Here is a 22,715-nt window from a genome sequence, read left to right on the forward strand (position 1 = left end):
TATTGGACATCTCTCTCTGCCAATTTAATAAAGCCAGCCTTAAATCACAAGGTCACCATATTTGTCCAAGACAATGTACAAAATACCTAAAGCAACACTGTTTTGTATTTATGTGGGAATTAAAATTTCAAGGTCAGAATGATTGTGTCTCATTAAAAAAAAGTTCTGTAAAACTTTTCCCAAAACTTGAATTGGCTGACTTGGTTTCAGAGGGAGAATTACATTTAAACCTTTTTATCACGAGGCTGTATATTATTTAGACTTCCTCTAATTGCAGTTATTTTTTTGCGTTTTGAATTTCTTTTGAATTCTGTCTCTGTAATTATTAATGTTCCTCTTCCCCCCCCCCCTCACACCTCCCCTTGCTCTCAAAACACTGTTCCTCGGTCTGTGTGATAAACTGGATTAAATGAACAGAGAAAACTGCATTAGCTTTAGAGAAAAAGGAATCCTCTTTAAGATCTGATTAGCCTACAATCCTTGAAGTTCTGATTGGACTATTAAATATTAAGTGAGACGTGTAAATTCAATTAATCAGTTTAGCACGATACTTGCCGCTGTGACATGCTGTGTGAATTTTACCTGACCTCGCTCTCTCCTGGACATCCTTTCCTTTAGATGCTCTCTCTCTCCCTCTCTCTCTCTCTCTAACACACCCCCTTAATCCACACACGTACACACAGACACAACCCCCTGCTGAGGCAGCAAGTGAAGCAAAATAACTCACTCTGCCACACAATCGCTCCTTTGCCTCGCTCTAGGCACTGACTGCTTTATTCCATGACTTTTTTTTTTCTCTCCTCTGCTCCCTTCTCCTCTTCATTGGTTCTGTATTTCTCTTTTTTCATACCATCGTAACTCTAGTACAACAAGAGCCAGCGATGTTGAATTGCTTGACCTTTCTCATTGTGCGGCGGTGTTGTGCTGTGTGGTCTGTGTCGACTTGGTTCAGCCCATACATCAAGAGACGTTTGTTTTTTTGGACACCTTTGTTTTGGTGGGAATTGGAGGTGTTGTGTGTAAAACAAGCTCTTGAACTGGCATTTGTCAGCATTTATATTTGTTAAAATGTGAGGTTATGATGCATTGTGTCAATATTTGTGTTGCTCAGTAAATATGGACACGTTATAAGACAGAACATTGAACAGGCAAAAAGGCTTTCTTTAAGACACAATTTTACTGTACAAAATGTTTTATAGTTTTCACAAAATACATTTAGAAAGCTCCATTTTAAATAAAAATTAAATTGAAATATTTAAGAGACAGCGTGTAGACGTTTTTATCTCAGAAGCATTGCTCAGACGTAAACCCAGTGTGTGTCCATGTTCTACGTACACACTGAAATAAAAATGCAAAACTCAAAATAGCATGACAGATGATGCTAGGAAAAACCCTCCCATGGTCTTCAATTATAAATAAGGACTGCGTGGTTCGACTGCAGTCTTACGAACTCGAAGCCAATGTAATCGAACAGAACGTGTTTACAAAATGTTGCAACACAAGACTAATATCTTTAAAAAAACATTGTGTACTAGATGAAATACAAAGGCTTTGGTCTGTTTTACAATCAACAATGATTAAATCTGATATGTACTTGTAAACAACTGCCAAACACTTAAGTTTAAAACTCTGTCAAGCAATGTTTAATCATAATTATAGGAATTAAATATTTCTAGTTGCACAATTTTTTTTTGACCATAGGACACTATAATACAACTATACCTAAGAGACAATTTGTACCTGACCCTAAAGAAATGTATTTCATGATGCATGGAACATTTATAGAATATTCTCAGGGATATAAATGAAATCAACTTTTATTGGAGAAATCTTTCTGGAAGATTTCTAGGGAAGACAAGTACTTTACATTTTGACATAAACAAACTGGATTATATCGAAGACGCAGTCTACCATTTACAGTCTACAGGTTTTCTTTTACACCTGTTTCCCACGTTTAATGTTCTTCGTGGTAATCTAGAGTCAATCCAACCACCGAAGCAAGAGGTCCGAGTTGTGTCGCATGTCGTGCCGTCTTTGCACACTTTGAGCTGTTGATAGAGATCCTTGTTTAATAGGCCGGCAAACGCAGGCCCACATCAGAGAAGTCAAGACCACAGCCTCAGTGGGTGGATCGAGTTTGAGTTTTCCTCTGCTAAAAATCCACTCGTAAGAAATAAGACCAATAAATAGTTGTTTTTTTGACACAGTAAGAGTCTTCCCTCCAGCTTTTCGTCTTAATGATATGCAACAGCGTCCAGAGACCATGCAAAGGCTGGTAGAAAGTCTCGATATAAGCAGATCAAAAGATAGTCATGGCAGAATCTCTCAGGTTCTTCTCTCTCAAACAAACGCAAGACCAACATGGCTTTCTAGCAGTCCATCTATCAGTACTTGATCTTGGTTTTTCATATTAACATACAAATGGCCATTTACTAACACACCAGAGAAAAAAGGAAACAATGACTGAAGTTGGAAATAGAAAAAAAAACAGATACGTTTTTGTTCCATACAAATTTAACACCGGGCACTTTACAGAGGTCCATTTTTTTCTGTCTATCCATTGTTGTTCTCTCTTCCAAGTCCTCCTTTGAATGTGCCTAGAGCTACAGAACAGCACACAGTCCCACTGGAAAACAAAAGCCCAGACGTCCCAAGGCTCTCCCAGAGTCTCTTTCTTTCTCTCCTGTCCTTTGCTGCTTCACAACCCTCTCTCCTTCTTTACTCTCCTGTGCCGTGTATGTGTGAGGAGCACTGCCGGAGGGCGATGGTGGAGTGGGTGGTTAAAGGGTGAAGTAGCTCTTCTCTCTACTGTAGTCTTGACCAGTACTGAGACATGTCAGGCTCGCCCCCTGGGACCTGGACAGGGACAGACACTCCAGGAGAGATGAGTCCTGCAGAGACAAAAAGAGGAAATGTCAGTAAAACAAATAAATATAAATGAAAACCCCAGAAGTCAACATGGTAAATATGATGAGTGGCTGCACCATGCACAGTTAGTGTGACAGCTAACACTAGTTAGCCTCACAGCACAGAGCATTGTGCTTTAAATGCTTGCAAATAGGTAGACGAGCAGTGGAGCCGCAGTGAGTCACAATGCTCTGCACATTGATGCACAGTAAAAGGCTTGCAAGCTCGATGAATTGAGGCTTTGGTAATGGCATTTAAACAGAGAGAGTAGAACAGCAAATGAATCAAATTAATTAGCAATTTAGCACAGAGGAAATGTGGTTATGCATGATTAACTCTTCATGACTATAACCGGTATATATGGCTCCCAGTAAAAGCATCCTAATGGGGTGGAACTAAACTATGGGCTGGAGTAGAGGGGTTGACATGATGGCGTACAGCGCAGCGATGAAATGAGCTTCATGCAACTGGAGAAGGAAATAGATATGGAAGGTAGAAATATTGATCCGTTTAAAACCATAACGTTTCTCAGATAGATGGAAAGGAAAAAGAAGTTGTTGCAACAGATCATGAATCAAAGATGGCTATGTAGTACCCCTTAAATTACAGGAAATGTGGCAGATGTTTCAAAGAGTGCACTGTTTGTTAATTCCAAAGCATGTTGGTAAACAATGAACTGTCTGCCTACCTGTTGAGGTGGTACCAGAAGCGCTCATTGATTGGCTGTTCATATGTGCCTGCATATGAGGGGGCGTGTATGTGTCGTAACTCCGCCCGTTCACAGGCGGACTGGTAGGCAGCATGCAGGAATAAGAGGTCTGGCTGGGCTATAGATGGGGAAGAGAATGTGACATTAGCTTAGCCAACCATAGGTGTAGTCTTTAATTCTGTTATTTTATATAATTTATATTTTTTGTTCTCTAAGAAAGCATCCTTTAATTTTTTTTGTTTGGCCTGTAACCAAAGTTTTATATTACTCATGGTCTGTTTCATTCCACTCTTACAATCATATCAATCTTTATAAAATATCACAGGAAAAGTCTTTAAACATCATTCACTAGTGAGCATTATGGTCTTTTACTTACTTGCATAGATAGATTGTTTCCCATGGTGAAGCTGGGCATGGGGGGCAGCGCACTGTAAGTGTTTGCGAGTGCAGAGTCAGGTCTACCCAGCATTGACCCCGAGGTGAAAGACACTGTGGATGAAAATAAAAATAGTTAAAACCCGCTAAAATAACACAGAATGAGAGTGAGCGTTTCATTAGCGTTAAGTAGCCCAGTGCGTGCGTAAAGTGACGCGTTATCTGACAGGCTGATCGGCCCGGACACAGCCTAATGTAGGCCTACAGCACAACGCGTGTCTAAGGTGATTGACTTGTGAGAATGAGCTCTGCCGGTGTGCCCTCGTGCCTGATTCGGTAATCAAGCAGATAGTCAGCTGAGAAGTTTTGCTCAATCATCCATCAAAAGGAAACCACCGGAGCTTCTTCGTGAGAACTATAGCGCACAGCCACCGAGGCCTCTTTTCCTCTTTAATATTTATCCGCATGCTGTCACACAAAAATATGTTATAATATTTCATCTGTTGTCTGACTTGATCTCACTGACATTAAAATGTATTATTACTTAAAGTATTACAGTAACGGTGACGAGTTATTGTGTGTGGCGTTTGCGCAATGCAATCGTTGACATATTCTCAGACATGGAAGTACTCAGATCTTGTACTTAAGTAAAAGTAGAGCGTGTAGGGATACTCTGTTAAAGTCTTGCATTCAAATTGTTACTTAAGTAAAAGTAAGTATTAGCATCAAAATATACTTAAAATTACAAAAGTACTCATTATGCATATTGGCTAATATATAATATATGTTCTGATCGGATGCATTAATGTGTTTAATAAAGCTAGATGCAGCACATTTTAATGACTTTGTAAGGGATATTTGGTGAATGTTATTCCAGTTAACTTAATGTTATTAAAGTGTTGATTATATTTCACATCATTATTCTAAATCTGCAAAGTAACTTAGGTTATTAAAAGAATGTAGAGGATTAAAGGTACACTTATTTGTATTGGGGTAAAAGTACAAAGTATCAAAACAATTGAAATAGTGAAAGTCCCTCTTTCACTTGAGTACTTAGTTACTACATCAATGCATATTCTATTTTAAAATGAAATGGAAATATTATTTTTAGCGGTGTCCTGTAAGTGTTGTCCCGGATGTGGAGGGCCTACCCGGTGTGGTGGGCTGTGGGATGGCCTGGTAGACGCTAGTGCTGAAGCTGCTGCTGATGGGGATGTGGGAGGAGGAGTTGTTGGCCTGCCGGCGCTGGTTCCGCAGCTTCTCCTCTCGCCTCCACTTTGCTCTTCTGTTTGAGAACCATACCTGCAAAGGATTTTGCTTATTAGTTTGCTCACATGCATTTACTTTGCGTGCAACTTTTGAAAACTGTCATACATCCGTTGCAACAACAAAAAAAGAGTCGGATCACTCACTTGTATTCTTGCTTCGGGCAGGTCGATTTTCGCTGCTAGTCTCTCTCGCGCGAAAACATCTGGATAATGAGTCCTTTCAAATTCTGTAATGCAATAAATCGTAAAAAATAAGTAAGTAATAGTTTATTATTATAAACATTATACATTTCAAAACAATTAAGAACTTATTTGTGTTATTACAGATACATGTTGTATCATTAAAAAAGTCAATATGGCAGATATAAATGATTCACTGATTGCTCCACCTTTTTCCAGTGCTTCAATCTGCTCCTGTGTGAAGGACGTGCGGTTTCTCTGTAGTTTCCTCTTGAGCTGCAGTCTCATCTGTGTCTCCTCTGAATCCTCCCCGTTCGAGCTGATAGAGTTTGTGTTTTCGCCTGCACCGTCTGGTTGTGGGCAACCATCTGCACAAGAAAATATAGAAGAAATATACATTCAATTAAGCTAATTGAATAATGAATTCTCTGCTCTCGTGTTGTATCGGCCTACAGCTAATTGTACAGACCGCGGTGCAACATCATTAATTAAAGCCCCTATCATGGCTGATTAAATTCAAAATCAGATGAATTATTGCCGCTTTTTCCTAATGTTGACAGATTACAGACGACTGCCTGCGTGAAAAGGAACAATATGAAAAAGGCTCCGCGGTTAAACTGTTTATAAAATATTGTGGGAAAAACAGGCTGCAGAGGGAAAGGCTCCGCGTACTTATCGCTTCCCAACAATGGCGTGTGTTCTCAAAAGGTTAAGAGAAATGTGACAAGATGTGGCGAGCCTCTTTTCAGAGCCTATGAAATGTATTAAAACCCCAAACTCTCTAGCCCCCTTTTTTAGGGCAGAGCAATGCCTCAATGGTCGTTCCCATATGGGCGTTGGTATAGCCATTGAGGTGACCACCAACTTTTGAATAGAAGAAGACGCTTTTCAGAATGATACAATGCCTTCAGGAGCAAGGGAAACCATTAAACTATGGACACAGCCAGGGACGAGCAGTGAGCCCTCGGTGGGTGTAATATATGGGAGGGGGGCTTTTGGAGGAGATGACAAAAGGATCCTCTCTCTCTGGAGGCGCGCAGGCTATAGTACTTTGGCATTGTGCGTACGAGGATCCCAGTCAACAGAGCTTTGAGTCCAGTGTGTTAACCCTTATCCACTACCATCATTAATCACGTCCCCCGGCCAGCTACACGCCAGTCAGGATTTCTGTCTTCAATTGGAAACAAATGAGTGAGGAGAGAGCATGCAACCCCCTGAACAACCAAAATAAGACCAATCTATTCACTGCCCCTTCAGTTTGCAGGGTGAGGCTTATCGACTAATGTCTGTCTTGTTGTTGGACATCATTATCACACCGAGAAGTTAATGCGAAAGTAAGCAGGGGTGCGTTGATAAGAGGGTGGTTTATGTAATATCTCACGGATGTTTATTTGGAGCAATGGGTTGAACTCATGAAGGGAAATTCATCTTTTGGCATGCAGATTTTGATTTGCATATTTAGTCATTAGTGGCTTGCTCAAGGACACGAGGATGTTGCAAGGTTTTGGACAGGTGTAGAGAGGCCAATATAAAGGCATGTAGGCTTTGTGCCGTGAGTAACATGCACAGCACTTTTTGTATTGAAAACTTTTTTGGGGGTGTGTGAAAGATGTAGCAGTTAGTGCTTTATATTTTCTTTTTTAAACCGTTTCCATTCGCTCACAGGCAATTGGACTGCTGTAGGTCTTAAAACATATTTAGTGTGTTTAAAAGTTCTGGAGGAAAATCTGGTGCTACACGTTTCTTGACAATTTCCCTCGCTGCAAAAATAGACAAAAAGTATTCTTCTATAGGCCAATAGTTTGTGCTATTTGTTTCTTCACTCAGGCTAATCCATAAAAAGGAGTGAATGTGCAGCTATTATCCGTCTGCCAGACCCACTGACGCTAGGATGGGATTTGTTTTCTTTATGAAAGCGCTGGGAAATAAACTCATTCTTTAGTATCACGGTGTCTCAGCCAGTGAGGCGGAAAAGCAGCAAAAAAGAGATACCGAACCAATTGCGGCACCTTTCAGCTGCTGAGACCGGATCAAAACACTCTTGAGAAACCGCTTAGAACTGAAAGAGAAAGTGAGAGACTAAATCCTATAGACGGGATTTAGAGCCATATAGCCAGCGAATGAGATAAAAGACGAAATCGGTGAGGAGTTTTTATTCGTTCCTTTTGGATAGAGTTGTCTTCTTTTGGGGCCCTGTCACTCTCCATGTAACCATTATATCTGCTTACTCGGCTGTCAGATGGAAAACATATTTTCCTTCCCCTGAGACAACTGCTTAACTTAAACTGTCATTGAATTCAAAACACATTTAATGCTAATTACTATTACTGTAATTATTATTATTATCATTTAGAATATTAATTATAAAATATAATATTTTAAAATAATAATGAATACATTTTACAGGCATTATGGTAACAACCGTAATCAGGTCAAAAACATTTAAAAAAAATAGAATGTTGCTATTTAAAATAATAATAACAAAAGCAATATTATTGATATTTATTGTTTTTTTAATTACATTTAGCTGTCCATATGGTCGTTTCCGCTTTACTGCTTGCTGATAACATCCCCACGTGTCCAAATGGTCATCAAACAAATGCAAATTATTATTTGATACGACTGAATTCCAGCACTTGCATTTCCCTTTTCTGATGCAAATCAATGAATGCTTCAGTAGCCTAATACTTGTTTCATGAATGGATATTTAAGACGCAAAGAAAGCGTATAAGGTGATGCTTCCAATAAGAAAATGTGCTCAGTGTTCGGCCTGCAGAAGGCCGACAGGAAACCCTCTGAAGTGGAACATTTCCACAGCAGCCTTACCATCTCCACACTCCTGCATGTTGCCATAATGAGAGACAAAGCCCTCTCTAATGAGCAATTACACGTAGTGCGGGCCGTTCCCATAACCAATCATTGCGTGTGAAGGAAAACATTCCTTTGTACTAATATCCCCGCACACAGCTCCCCGGCTCTGCCTCCCCATCAGGAGGGGAGGAAAATGCAGGCTGTTGGGTGGACACCTCTGCTGAAAGGACAAGTCGCTGTCACGCACATCCATGTCTGGGACAGTGGAGGCATTCAGACTGCATGCATGGCCTATGGCTTCCTCTAATCGACTAGTCTTAATTGGGGGTCTTGTTCAGGGCATCAAAGCATGCCAAATACCTTATTGCATACAGAGCCTTGTACCGGAACTACTGGAATAGAAAGCTGTAAAACTATTCATATTCAAACATGGCAATTTATGGTGGCCTCGGTGGAGTTCACATATATCCCTATGCAGCCACATTGAAACATGGATGGTGAAATATTTATTTGGTTCTGACAATATTTGGAATCCTTCTTTTTTTTTTTAAAGAACCGTGCATTCGTCAAGGTGTCTTTATTGCCACTGTGTGATAATGAGGCTCACCTTGGTTGGGCTGGCCTGGCACTGATGTTCCGGGGTACCAGCCGGGCCGGGTCCCCCAAGTTCCTGTCTGACCGTTGAGCATTCTCAGTTTGTCATACATGCCATCTGCGCCCATCTGTTGCTTTTCACTAGCCAGGTTGCGGAGGACTCTGTTTATCGATGACACCTGAATGACAAATTACATGATATACAGATTAGATGGAGCGCCGTATCAGTGTACAAATATATATAGAGCAGCGGTTTCATAGCACACATATAGGCTTAATAATCACAATAAATGTACACAAGAAGGTGTCCCGAAGCACACACATGGACAGCGAGCTGTTTCTAATTGACTATGTGTGGGTGATCACATCTGCGCGCCCCACAATGTGAAACGCATTGTATTTAATAAGACTGAATGGTTCGTTGCCCATCTACTTTTCCTCCACTGCATGAGAAAAAAAAGTCATTTCATTTGGCAAATTAAATCATGCACATAACTTACAGTCAGCACACTTACACTGGGTATGTTGTCGTTGGTGCAGGTCCCCTCCGACAGAAGTCTGTCACGGATCTCCCACGCAAAGATAGACGGACACTCCCGTTTGTACTGAGCGATTTTCGCGACCACCTCTGGAGTGGCGACTCTAGGCTTGCTGCCGCCTATTGCTCTCGGTCTTATGGAGCCAGTTTCATAATACCGGCCCAGTATTTTGCTCACACAGCCGTTGGATACCTGTATAGAAAACAAAAGACACAATTCACATACATTATTTACGACTATTAATGGAATTTCTGAGATGGCGTCAAAAAATTATCACCTTTTCACTGTCCAGCACTTGGACTTCATCATGGGTCTATAAAAACAAAAAATATGCCTTGAATGGTATATTAGCCATTTCCCATATTATATTTATTCTTTATAGAAGCTTAACGTTTACTGTACTTTTTATTGGTCTTATTAGGTTTCCAATAAAATAAATTATGTTAACTAATAAATGATAATTTACCGGCTGAAAAAATCGTAATGCCAAATTCAGGCTGCTTTACTGCAGCTTAAATGTTGCATTTTTAAAGATGGACTTTATTTTTGAAAAAGCAAACAGTATTTCATGCTTTGCTTAACGATTTTATAAAAAATGCATCCATACCAAATAAAATCTGCATAAACGTTTTTCTGTACAAAAGGTGTGTTAGTGTCACCTGCAGTATCCTGGAGATGTCGCAGGGTCGAGCACCACTGTGAGCAAGTTCAACTATTTTCTGCCTGGTGGAATCCGGCAGCGGTCTACCATTAACAAACACACCACCAAGCTGGTTTACGCCACTGTGACCTACATGGAGAGAAAAGCATCTCAGTCATCACACCGTTTTATAACTCCAATTAAAACATGTGATAAAGCAAATGAGTTTCATTTAATGGAGAAGAGAATGATAAAAGCGCTCAGGATAACCGAGTGAAATATGAAACATGAAGACAGTAAACAGAGGCACAGACGGCATTTTGCAGCTCAATTCAAACAAGTCAATATCATATAGAAAAAAGTGTTTAAAATCGAAATGCACTAATTAAACTATAGTTTTAAGAAACTGTCACACCCGGCACATTGCCCTCTGCAGAAAACACTGCGCAGTTATTTAGTAAGACATGCAGAACCTGGATTCAACGACAATAGCCTACCCTCACTTCCATTAAACTAAAAACATTTAAAAACGTATTTTTCAAACGAAGACATCAGTCGATCTTTAGCCCCTAGGAAACTCAACCAACCTTTTATAAAAACCGGCAAACTTCGTTATTAACAGTCGCATCTTTATCAATGACCAGACACTTAAAGCTGCGCAGCAGCAGCATCCGCAACTCACTCCAAAACGATCTCCAAAATAACAACCAGCAGCACCGACAATCACATAATATCCTTAACCCGCAATAATATGTTAAACTAGCTTGTATTTAAAAGCATCGCTATTCCAAAAGTGACTTTAAATCGAAAAGATATTTCTACGATAGTCCTCCAAAACAAACAATAATTACGCATCAATACGACAGAAACCACATACAATACTAGCTCTAAAATAGCATTTTTATGACTGGTTATTGTCTAAAAGAATATTGCTTTTTAGAGATTATTCCTTATATGTCCTATAGTATTCCTCTAAAGCATAAAATAAAGCAGCAAACCTGATGCCAAAAGGGAGAGCTGACTCCCCGGAGTGCCTGAGCTGCTCTCTGTTTCTCCGCTCCCTTCCCCTGCGCTGCCGCCCGGTACATTGACTCCGGGAGCAGAGGCTCCTTAGCAATAAATAAGCTCCAAATATAGAAGAGGGGGAAAATATGATGAGCCTGCCTGACATTTGTCTTTAAAATAAAGCTAGCTGCACGTCAAGTTTGAGCTTAATTTCTGGAAATAGGCGGAAGTCGCCTCGGATCATGCATGGGAGGCTAATTGAAAAGATCAGTTGGAGCACTTGTGGCAGGCATGTCACTTTATGACACCGCTCTGCTTTTGAAAATCGCATCGTCACGACAAATAGTAGCATGATAAAACGACCCTTTCTGTCTGCATTTGGATATCACTCAGACAAAATTGGACGCTACTCGTTTACCCTCCGAGGGAGACTTCGTTTTAAGGTGGCCAGGGGCTATGCGCGGTCACAGAAACGAGGGCGCGCCTGGATTCTTAACATATTAAAAGTGACAAGCAGTTTTTTTCTCCCCTTGTTTGTATTTGACAACAAATGCTCACAGCCACTGCAGTCCTGTTGTGTGCAATCGGTAGGCGTCTTTACTCTGCAATATGTCACAGGACTCTGCTTTAAACTGCTATTTAATTTTATACAAAAATGTTATCAACATGGGCCTGCGTGAAAAACAAAACTGTTTAACTGAGTAGCCTTTTGGCCGCTATGTGCATAATCTTCCAGCGTGGATCTGATTGATAGTAAATCCATTATCATCCCTCCTGCTCTTTGGTAATTCCAGGATTAAGTGGAATTAATAGACTTCTTACGGTGAAATTGGCCTACCCGCATTAAGTAGTGCTGCTCTGCGGGTTCTCCAGTCACCTCTGATTTACAGCTATCATATAAATCCTCCGGATCGATAAAACCGTCGGATAAGGACATCACATAAAAATCAAACTCTCCTAAGGTTAAGTCTTAATCATGGCACAATTCCCTCAAGTGCCCAGAGTCGATCTCGCCCGCTGGCGCTGATTATGCGCCTTGTATTCTATTACAAGTCGACTAATAGGAAAACATATGGTGTCAATTTGGACGCTCCCCACCATATACACCCAGGAGTTATTAGCACAAAAGCCACCGAGGCCGTCGCGACCTTTAGACAACCCAAAGGGCCGGGCCCAATGATATCTCCTCGGCTATTTGCACCAGACATCACACGCCAAGCCAGGGGAGCATCCCATTATCATCAATCCGCTGCAAAGCAGAAGCACTGGGCATTGTATACAGCTTTGATAAGGCCTCATCATCTCTAGGAACACGGGCAAGCAAATACAAAAAAATCACAGGGAATAACCTATAAAATAAGACTCTATTTCTAGTTCGTAAAAATATTAGTTTTATTGTCATCACAGGTCACTGTTATTATGATTCACACCTCCTCACATCAAACAATCCAACTGTCATCAAACACATTTTTTTGTATCATTAATGCGCACAGATTACAGCACAGACACGTCATAAAGGTATAGATAATAATAAAATAAAATCAACCCACACACCTTCATCACAGATGTCATACACCTCTTGTCCAGCAGCAAGAGAGAAAATGATTCATGTTTATCCTTTTTGATTTCATCACACACCAGGAACAAAACAAATATGTGGGCCACTTTAAACACAGAGGCCTAAGCAACTTTGATTTTTTTGATTGGCACCCACGACAATATGGTTGTTAATATTTATCTTCCGCTGTGATTCCAGCCTGCACCTAACAGTGAGGCCTGCGGTATGAGCATTTTTTTTGTTCTTCTTCATGCTGTCTGTCCGTGAAGAATATGGACTAATCTACATAAGACATTATTGCTATTCCTCATGTTTCATGCAGGGCTCTTCTCTACGCAGCTAATCTTGTATGCAGCCTGGCAGCCAGCTCTAACGCTAATGCAGACGGCTGTGCAATTATTTAATACCAACTCAAGCAGAAACAAAAATCTCCCTCTCAACCCAACCCCCTCTATTCTCCCTCCCTCTCTATGGAGTAGGACGATGTGTGATTAACTTGTTCAATAATAACTTCTCTACCTATCATTGCAAAAAATAAATTAACAGCAATGAAACGGCCATCAAATAACTGAGAATATTTTGCCCCTGCACCTCAAAGTCATGCAAATGTATGCCTGCACATACATTTCCTTTCCTTTAAAGTGTTCTTAAAGTTATTTCGCTATAACAACCTGTGCATAATGTCAGTGGGTGTGGCCTCAATGCAACCACTTTAAATATTGCAGATGTAATCAAAAGTTTTACAAATAAAAAGACATAAGAAAACAACTTACTGTTCTGCATCATTGAGGCTACGCCAGACTCCCACGCGGCTTGGCTGTGGTATTCTAAGCGTCACAAGGGGAAAAGAAATAGGTTAGCATCCTGTACACATTTTATTTTTTCACATTTGAATTATTTGCAACTTTTTTTGTAATTTATTTTGTATTATTTAAGTTTCTCATCTTATCGTGCTATTATAATGTTTGGGGATCTTTGTGATTAAAACATTATAGATGCATAATGAATTTTCACATCCACTCAGTGTATGTGTATTTTAATTAAACTTGCCTGGAAACAGAGTTGACTGTCCACTCTACAACAATTTAGTCAATCATCTGCCGTTTTCACTACTTAATGTCTCCCTATAGGACAAAGCAAAACAACACATTAGCACAGCCACAGCTATACTGATGCACTTACTTTATCTGTGCCCTACATTAACAATTAACCTAAATGTATCTGACAAGCAAATAAATTAAAATTGACGAGACAAGATTTTTTTAACATCTCTGTTGGGCCTGTTTTGAACTTGTTAAAATAAATTCAGACTAACAGCTTAGCCGTGATGTTGGGCCTATAACTCTTTTACAGCACTATTTCTTTCAAGGCTTATAAAGCAATCAGCCCTCATCGTCTCAGCAAGAGGCTTCTATTATTATGTTTTACTTGATATCCCTCCTCTTGTGGAGTCTACCGTGGAAACTGTACAGTGACACACGTTGTCTACCTCGCCTCATTGCTCTGCAAAAGTCCAGACCAGGAGGGGGTACAAAGCTGCTGTACAAAGCCTGCTGGACTCCCAACAATGCACCCCCCCTTTTCTGCCTCGTATACCTCAGACCCGGGGCGAATACTCGGCCTCCGCGACTAGAAACACACAGCTTCCCCACTAAACACACCAACAAGTTCAGATTAATACAAAGAGCCGGAGGCATGCATCCACCCCCTCCGGGACCATTCACACACACTCCCCCCCCCCCACACACACACACACAGATACACGACCGTGACCCCGGTGCAGCTATGGTGTGTGAATGTGGGTTTTGTTATCCCTGCTTTTATAGAAAAAGATTTTTTAAAGTAATTTCTTGTTACAAATATTTGGTGGTTATTTTGTGCTGCTGGTGCAGGTTGTAAAGCGGGTTTTAAAGACACAACAGCGCAGTAGGGCGCTCAATTGGAAAAGACAAATGCATTAAAGAAGCTATTGACTGGGAGACAGATAAAAAGGGGGCCAGGGAGGGAGAAGTTTGAAGTTTTCGTTTTCTCCCTCCATGCACAGTTGTGTTGTGTGCAGAGCAAAATGGCCTGATAGCGACGTCTAAAACAGCCTGTGTTTAGTCCATGGCTAGTTTGTAGGATGCACGCAGGGGCCGCCATTGCATTTAGATTGTAGCTTCCTTTCATGTTTAACAAATAGGCTGAATTAATCAAATTCAGATTCCATCACACTGGACCACGTAGCCTGAGTTAGCCTGTTTAGCATAACATCAACTTACCAAAACAACCACTATTTCAGATAATAATGCTATTGTTTGCTTTATGTCATGATATCTAAATTAAAGTGGAATTAAACCTTTTTTTTTAAAAGACTATTTAAATTTGCCCAGCTTGGAAACGCACTGCAGTCAGTAACTTTTTAGCCTTTTAGGGTCCAAGTGGTTAATCATTTATTTAAGGTCGAAAGCTCAAACGTTGTTGTTCCCGGGGTTAACTACGATCTAATCTGCATTTCTTTTCCTTTAGTAATCCGTAACAACAATGTCTTAATTCAACATGCTTATTCTGGCCGCGCTCACAACATTCATATGCAGAAATAGTGCATGTAGACCTGGACTACAATGGCCCGGGTGCAAATTGCAGGATAACAAAGAATAACATATATATATATATTTGTAATGCCTTTATAAAGGCTTGATACTTGATATTTTAAAAATGTGTTACATATTACATATTGCATGTATTGAGTTAGTTAATGTCCTGCATGTTGCCAACAGGTTTAATCTCAACTCAAAGCCTTAACAATTTTAGTGTAGCCTATTTTAACAATTGTATCAAGCCATGGTGTGTTTCTTCCATAAGTATTTTTTTAATTATATCATAATTTTAGGTTCAATTATTTTCAGAATAACAACATAAAAATGTTAAATGGCAGAAACATTACTACATCTGTTTAATTCTAATAATGTATTTGTTTTGACAAACTATTTTAAAGCATTATCAATTTGAATCAATTGTTATGTTTATAAAAATGGTTTAAATTAATCATTTGAAATATTTAAAATCATACACTGATTGGCCTGTCAATATAGTAGCTTACTATTTTAAAAATACAACACAGCCTAAGTACTGACATTTCAAAGTACTCGCTGTCATTAGGGGAAACACGTTATAAAAAGCGGGGAAAAGTTGTATTTTCTCTGACACACAAACACTCTAAAACCGGCCTCCTCTTCAAGTGCTCCATGGAGCTTTTTTTTTGTAGAAGGCGCTTGGGTGACTCGCCTGCATGAATCAATCTGACACCTTTCCTCAACGGGTCATTGCGCCCCATTCTCCACGATGATCACTGTCCTGGCCCAACGTGACTTTTTACTCTTTGGTGTCATAAATAAGCGGTAAGCTATCCGTAGGCCTAAACACACCAACAAAATCGAGCAGATAAAACAGACAGAGGACCTAAAGGCTGTTCGCACTTTCGAGTGAGTCCAGTCAGAAGACAGGCTGCACAGTCCAAACAATAAAACACCCAAAACCTCACCCCTGCACTCAACCTACAGCCGAGAATAAATTAGCTATATTAATAATAATAATAATAATAATATTACAAATAATAATAATATTAATCCTAATAATAAAATACAATAATAACACATACAATAATAATACTTGTTATTTATAATAATTATAACAATACACATTAAAAAGCACACACAAAACTTTAAGTCATGATCTCACCTTTTTGGGGCATCCTGCTTGGTTGTCAGAGTCCTTGGTAAACTATAGGCTACAGCCTAGTTCTCCACACCACAGAAAGAGCACAAAAAGCCGACCAGGATCAGTCTCTCTCGGGAAGTTTAGAAGAGGAAAAATTAGTTTCCAGTGGTCTTCGGCGGAGACGGAGGGGATATCCCTGCGAAGGGGACAGAGATTGACAGTGAACTCAGATGTCAGGACGCACGGAGTTTGGCGAGGATGTGCGCTGGCGTGTGAGAGAGCGAATGAGAGAGTCGGAAAGAGAGAGAGTGGGGAAGAGAACGAGAGAGAGAGGTGGGGGGGGGGGCGGAGGGAAGGAGGGAGGGAGAATGGTGGTGATGGTAGAAGGAGGTGGGGGTAAGAGAATGAACACACCTATGCTGATTGGTGATGGAACAAGTGTATTAATGTATGTGTTCCTGGTCTGCTGTGTGCGCCTCGCCTCGCCTCCCTCCGCTGCTCTTCACTGGCCCATTAGCGCGACCCGACCTCTGTCATCATCCCCCATATAAACACTTCCCCCTGCACCATAGCAAAAGCGGGAAACGGGGCCGAGCCACAGCGAGAGGGAAAAGAGAGAGAGTCTTCGCATCCCACTAATCAGCCCACGCATGCAAATACCCTGCGCTCACTTGCTGAATATTGCCCTATTGCAAAGCAACTGCCTCGGAAATGCCCATTGGTTGGAAGGCTCTATTCTTCCAGGCTGAATTGGGTCTGCACTGGGAATCTGAGGCATGTTCATCAGCTCCAACCTCAGGCTAACTAGTGCTGCAGTGAAACGGGAAGTAGCACAGCAGCAGCAGCACGTGAACCAAGGCGCTCGTAACACTGCATAACATTTACAAAGAGCTGCAGCGTGTTTTGTAACGAAACAAGGCACTGTTCTGCAGATGTGGGTAATGTCACATTAAAGCAGGATATTATATCGTTATGTTGAAAAGTTCGGAGACATTTTGGAAAGTGTCCAGCCCTGGTTTCTTTGTGGTTCCTGCGTCCATGTGGGTTCTCAGTATGATTGACATATAACTATTTACAATTGTTTACATATAATTTACACCAGAGTTGCTCACTTTGTGAAACTTGAATTAGCTTAGCGCGGGAATTATCTATATGCTCGAAAAGTAAAACTGTATTGAAAGTGCAGCTAAGTTGTGGAAAGTTATTTTTTAAGATCCTATGGGAGAATATTTACTTATATTTTACATTTCCATGTGCCACTGCCCTCGCTCACTAAAAATAATAAATGCCCACCACGTGCTTTTGTTGATTATTTTGGGTATCACCTTCCACTGAATAGCCTCACCCCTCCTGTCAACAAGGACACCATGCGTAAAGAGCGCAGCCTTTATGCATGCTCTGGTGCTTTTTATGGACACATTTGCGAGGCACGGCGACGTCACTCCTGCGACCTGACAGCAAATAGCACGCGTAAATAAAGTAAAGCAAATGACTGTGTAGCCATGGCCACACGCTCCCAAACTGCGCTGGTTGAATGACTGGCTATTAACGTACACCTCAACGCACCCAAAAGCAACCCCTCTGCGCCCGTGTATGAGCATACACCCCGAGCTTTGGGCAGCACCAGTCTTAGCTCTGAGGAGCCCCGTTGCTCACTCCAAAAGGAGGAAAACCGAAGGGAAGAGAATGAGGGTTGTATGGATGTGGAAGCCAAACTATAGCAGAAAAGGGGGTGCATGAAAGGGCAAAGAGAGAGAGGGGGGAGAGGGACAGGCATAAGCAGGGGGAGGGTAGAGAAATTGCTTCTTTTTTGGATGGGAGGCCATGAAATGAAGTCATAGAGGCCTACACTTGACTTTCTTTGACATGTGAAAAAGTAGGAGAAGTCAGAGCTCATCAATAAAACACTTCGGAGGTGAAAGAGGGCTCCCTAACAACCATCGCATTCCTGACTATGGGTTCAATGAGTAGACAAACGACACTGCCAGAGAGAGAGAGGGTGAGAGTCAGAGAGGGAGAGGGAGGGAGGCAGGGGAGAGAGAGAGAGAGAGGGACTGCCCGGCTTGAATGGGGCCCTCAGTGGGCCGGCGAGATAATGAGCTGAGAGGACCGGCTCAAACTGTCACCGAGGGTCCCGCGGTGAGGAACAACACTTTGGCCAATACTCCTTCATCAAACAACCCGTAAACTAAACGAGCACATTCATCTGTTTCTCCTTGCTGCATTGTTTCTACTCACTTAGACTGGTGGCTCAGCCTATAGGCCTACCGTGAATGGCCGCAGCTTATATCAGCTAAGGGGGGGTTCCCAAACATTTTCACGTCAAGGACCCCCCTATTAGACATGCATTAGACCACAAACACCCCCCCACCTAGTAACCCCATCCGATAGGAGTCTGTGCAATGAGGGGAGCTGTGTTGGTTATGATTTACAGTCTATCTGAATGACAGGACACGCTGAAGGTGGAGCTAAACTTCCAAACAGATATTACTATGAGATTGACTTTTTGTCTAGTTGTTTAACGGAGGGAAATTATTTTCTGGTGATAGAATTTAATTAAAGTTACAGACATAGTGTAATACTAATAAAAAAACATAGTCTATTGGACTATCTCCTGCTCTGTTTACCAAACTGTGCATCCTCCAGTTGGCTGTTGCATCAGAGCTGTGGCATCTAAACCTCAGCCATGTTTTTATAGATATATACTTGTATTATTTTTTTTCGGATTTAGACACTTAAGGTGTGCTCAATTTTGTAACACGACGCTGATAAACATATAGAATATCGTTAATATGTGGTCTCGAAAGGACACAAAAAAGAAAAACTGTCTCCATGCCTGTTTTAAGATAATTGTGGTTATAGCCATACCTTTGTGGTGCAAATGTTATTGCAACTCACTTGTCACAGACTGCAGCTGTCAAAAATTCACACCACTAACTTGCCCTCGCTGAAAAGACAGATTCCCCGATGAGTGTGTCAAGTAGTTTTCTTTGGAAACAATACCTCCAGTAGGTTATTGATTTCTTTGGTTAAGCTGTAAATCCGCTCCAAGAGCTAATTCGTTGTCTGCACTCTCGGGAGATTTCGTATTTGTTTCCTTCACATCCTTCACTCGTATGTCAAGTAAGCCTTAACTTGATCAGAAAATAAAATGAAAAATATGTTTCCATATATTGTTTTACTGTTTTTGTAAGGTAGTCTATATTTCTGTGTTAGTCTGTAAAAAAACGGGTTAGGATGATGTGAGGAAAGCAATTAGCCCAATTCGGATTAGCAGCAACTAATGCCACAGGCCTTGAAAAGAAAGCCTAATCTGGTCGCTATTTCCCCCCCAGGGCAATTTGGTATTTGTACCCATCTAGGAACTTTTAAATGCAAAAAAAAGAAAAGGATGAAAGAAAGAAGACAGAAGGGGAGGGAGATGCAGTGAAAAACAGTGACATTGTTTTTGGACAGGGAGAGGGATGTAGTGCAGGGTAAACCCCCTAATGTAGTACTTATTTGGGATTACAGTTTCAGGGCTGGTGCACATGTATACGAAATAAATTCATCACGTATGAAACTGGTTGAAATGGTGCTTCCAATCCGGTAAATTTTTTAGGAAAAACTGTTTTTTTCTTTTTAATTCTTGAATGCTTGTTTGCCTTTGTGATGATCTCCCATTGGAGGTCATAGTTCACTCAACTTTTATAAAGCAGGACATCTGGGGAGGTCTATTAGAAAATGTTAAAAGATTGTTACAAGCTTGTTTATAGTAAATAAAGGTGGCTGAGCTGATTCCTTCTGATTCAAGGAGATGTTTAAGAAAAAAGTATAGGGGTTAGGCTACTTGTTATTTTTGTAAGAATACATCAAATATATTTATTTTAGTTTCAGGACAGCACTGCTTGCACATTATAAACCCTGTGTAACTGTTATTACTTCCAACAAATCTCATCTCTACCTGCTGCCAAATTAAAATTGCACAAGCCTACCATTTTATTACACCTGCTTCATGAACTATTGAGCAAATAATCAAATTCAATATTATAAAATGTATCATCATTTGTGTTTCACTATTGATAATTATTGATGATAACAATCACAATTATGAGATGGGATCTTTTATTTCCATTAAATTAAACTAAATTAATTTGTTGGCAGCACTATAAAGGACTATATTTGAGCCAAGAAAAAAATGTGTATTAAAAAAACACACTACAATTATTAGTATTTTAAAAATAATTAATAATAAGAGTAATTTTCAACTGATGTGTACTGTTTGTTTCCAATTATCACTACAAACGTCGATCAGAATTTGTAAATTGTATTCTTGATGAGTTGACCTGTCATTCATCAAACAGCCTCGGACTGTCAGATTTATTCTCGCTAAAGAGATTCATGAGGACATCTCTGGTTTATATGCATATATTATTTGCACTTTAAACATGAGCAATTCTGTTCATATCAACCACAATTAAATAAACGACTTTTGCGCAGTTCTTTCATTAGTCTGCTCTTTTTCTTTTTTTTGTACAAGCATGCTGCACATGGACCGCGTCCCGGAAGACATCAATCTATTAATGCTGATTTATTTCTCAGCACACTAAGCAAATATATATGCCAAAATACCTCCAGGTAAAAAAGAAATACTTGAAAATGTTACTTATTTTGGAAACAAGCATTTTCGCATGTTTCAGTACAATAAAGATGCCAACACATGTAATTGTATTAAATTAATTAGGGTTTATCCTCCATTGTTGCAAACGTATATTTTGTGTATTTACCTAATTATTTGTGCAAGTTTATGAGGACAAAAACGCCAGGATTGAGGATTTCTTTTGCAGCCTGCTGAAGGTGTAACCACAGTCCACAGAAGCCCTCTCCTGGCAAAAGGCTGAAGGCTGGGATAAACACCGGGCTAATGGTGTCACAGCGCTGCTCGCAAGCGTGACAAAAAGAAACACTGGACCCAAACATACAAGAGCCTGGACCGAGACATCCAGTGTCCCAGCTACTGTTTGGAAATTAGATAGTATTTTTATACATTACGTTATGAATAAAATACAAAAAAATATATATATATATATATATATATATATATATATATTGGCCTATATATATATATATATGGGAAGGACATCTCATTAAAGATGGAAATAAAATAGAAACAAATAAAACCCCACATCAATACAGGTAACACAAGGCACAGATCAATAAACAAATATTTGTTTGAATCTGAAACCGCTCACGTTCTTTCCCTGCATTGTTGTTTTATTTTGTTTCACTTTCTGGAAAAATTATGCAAAAAAAAAGTTAATAAGTTAAAACACGACCAATAATAATAATAATACTCATGAAGTTTTTCTCAAAAAAAATGCACATGACTCGCATCTCAAATAAATAGGTGCAGACAGCTCACATAATGAAATATTCCGCTGATGGACAGCGTCATTTGCACGGTGCTGATGGATCGAGCAGAGCTGAATAGATCCCCATACACTTTCAATTTACTGTACAGGTCGAAGCCTTTAATTTCCGTCCGGCGTAAAGCTCACAATATTAGGCTATTTTTAACGGAGTGACGTGCGCTTAATTCCTCATTGAAGATCGCTAATTACACGCTAGCTACGTGTGTGATGGATGACAACAGAAACAAAGTCAAATGCTATGTTCAACTTTATGTGGGTGTACACCTCATGTGGGCTACACTGAGCAACATGCAAGGAGTAAACCCATAATTGTACCTAATTTTGCCAATGCATCATGCTTTTAATTAATCAACCTGCAGGCAAGTCAGATTTGAATGTTCTTTGCACCCATTAAAGTGTGGGAGATCAGGAGAAGTGCGCACATTTTCAACGTTTTAGTGTTTTCAAAGAAAGCAAAACAAAGAAAAGTATCAGAGAATAAAAAATGTAAAAGAAGTTAGAATATAGTCAGTCCAAACTCACCGGTTGAAAAGCAGCAGCTGAGTCTGACCGGTATCCTATGCGTATTTAGTCGCTTCTTCCCTCCCCGGGCCTCTCCTCCGTGTCACAGCGACAGAAACTTATAGGTCCCGATTAAAATCTATCTACCTTTGGATCCGTCGTGGAGTTTAAATGTCAATGAGAGTGGGGGAAAAAATCTGCGGCTCTTACTAGCAACTTTCCCTTCAGCATCAGCCTCAAGTTGGCAGTGATTGGCTGGAGCGACGGGTCGACGTCATACCTCGGACAGGACACAGAATGGGGAAGTGCACAAGGTAGCATATACATGTGGAGCTCACCGACCTGTTTACTGTCCCAGTGTGTGTGTGTGTGTGTGTGTGTGTGTGTGTGTGTGTGTGTGTGTGTGTGTGTGTGTGTGTGTGTGTGTGTGTGTGTGTGTGTGTGTGTGTGTGTGTGTGTGTGTGTGTGTGTGTGTGTGTGTGTGTGTGCGTGTGCACGATGCGTGCACCATGCACTCA

The 22,715-nt window shown here is 40.5% G+C and overlaps 1 protein-coding gene across 11 annotated transcripts; it reads right to left on the reverse strand.

The window, feature by feature from the left end:
• Positions 1 to 1,799: 1,799 nt before the first annotated feature.
• pax6b (paired box 6b) lies at positions 1,800 to 22,371 on the reverse strand. 11 transcript variants are annotated; one of them, XM_079666891.1, is made up of 14 exons: positions 22,219 to 22,371; positions 16,307 to 16,481; positions 13,360 to 13,413; positions 12,583 to 12,615; positions 10,043 to 10,173; positions 9,661 to 9,696; positions 9,360 to 9,575; positions 8,858 to 9,023; positions 5,649 to 5,807; positions 5,404 to 5,486; positions 5,143 to 5,293; positions 3,993 to 4,105; positions 3,596 to 3,734; positions 1,800 to 2,891 (listed from the first exon to the last, which is right to left on the reverse strand). In XM_079666891.1, the coding sequence occupies exons 2-14, from the start codon at positions 16,317 to 16,319 to the stop codon at positions 2,806 to 2,808; spliced, it is 1,380 nt and encodes a 459-aa protein (XP_079523017.1). In that variant the 5' UTR covers positions 16,320 to 16,481; positions 22,219 to 22,371; the 3' UTR covers positions 1,800 to 2,805. The 11 variants fall into 11 exon arrangements, with proteins under 11 accessions (XP_079523017.1, XP_079523018.1, XP_079523022.1 ...); XM_079666892.1 differs by lacking the exon at positions 22,219 to 22,371 and adding an exon at positions 16,700 to 16,857; XM_079666896.1 differs by lacking the exon at positions 22,219 to 22,371 and adding an exon at positions 13,637 to 13,710 and having other exon boundaries at positions 16,307 to 16,609.
• Between the last annotated feature and the right edge of the window lie 344 nt (positions 22,372 to 22,715).

Source organism: Notothenia rossii, assembly GCF_949606895.1.
Source record: "Notothenia rossii genome assembly, chromosome: 2".
Taxonomy (NCBI): domain Eukaryota; kingdom Metazoa; phylum Chordata; class Actinopteri; order Perciformes; family Nototheniidae; genus Notothenia; species Notothenia rossii.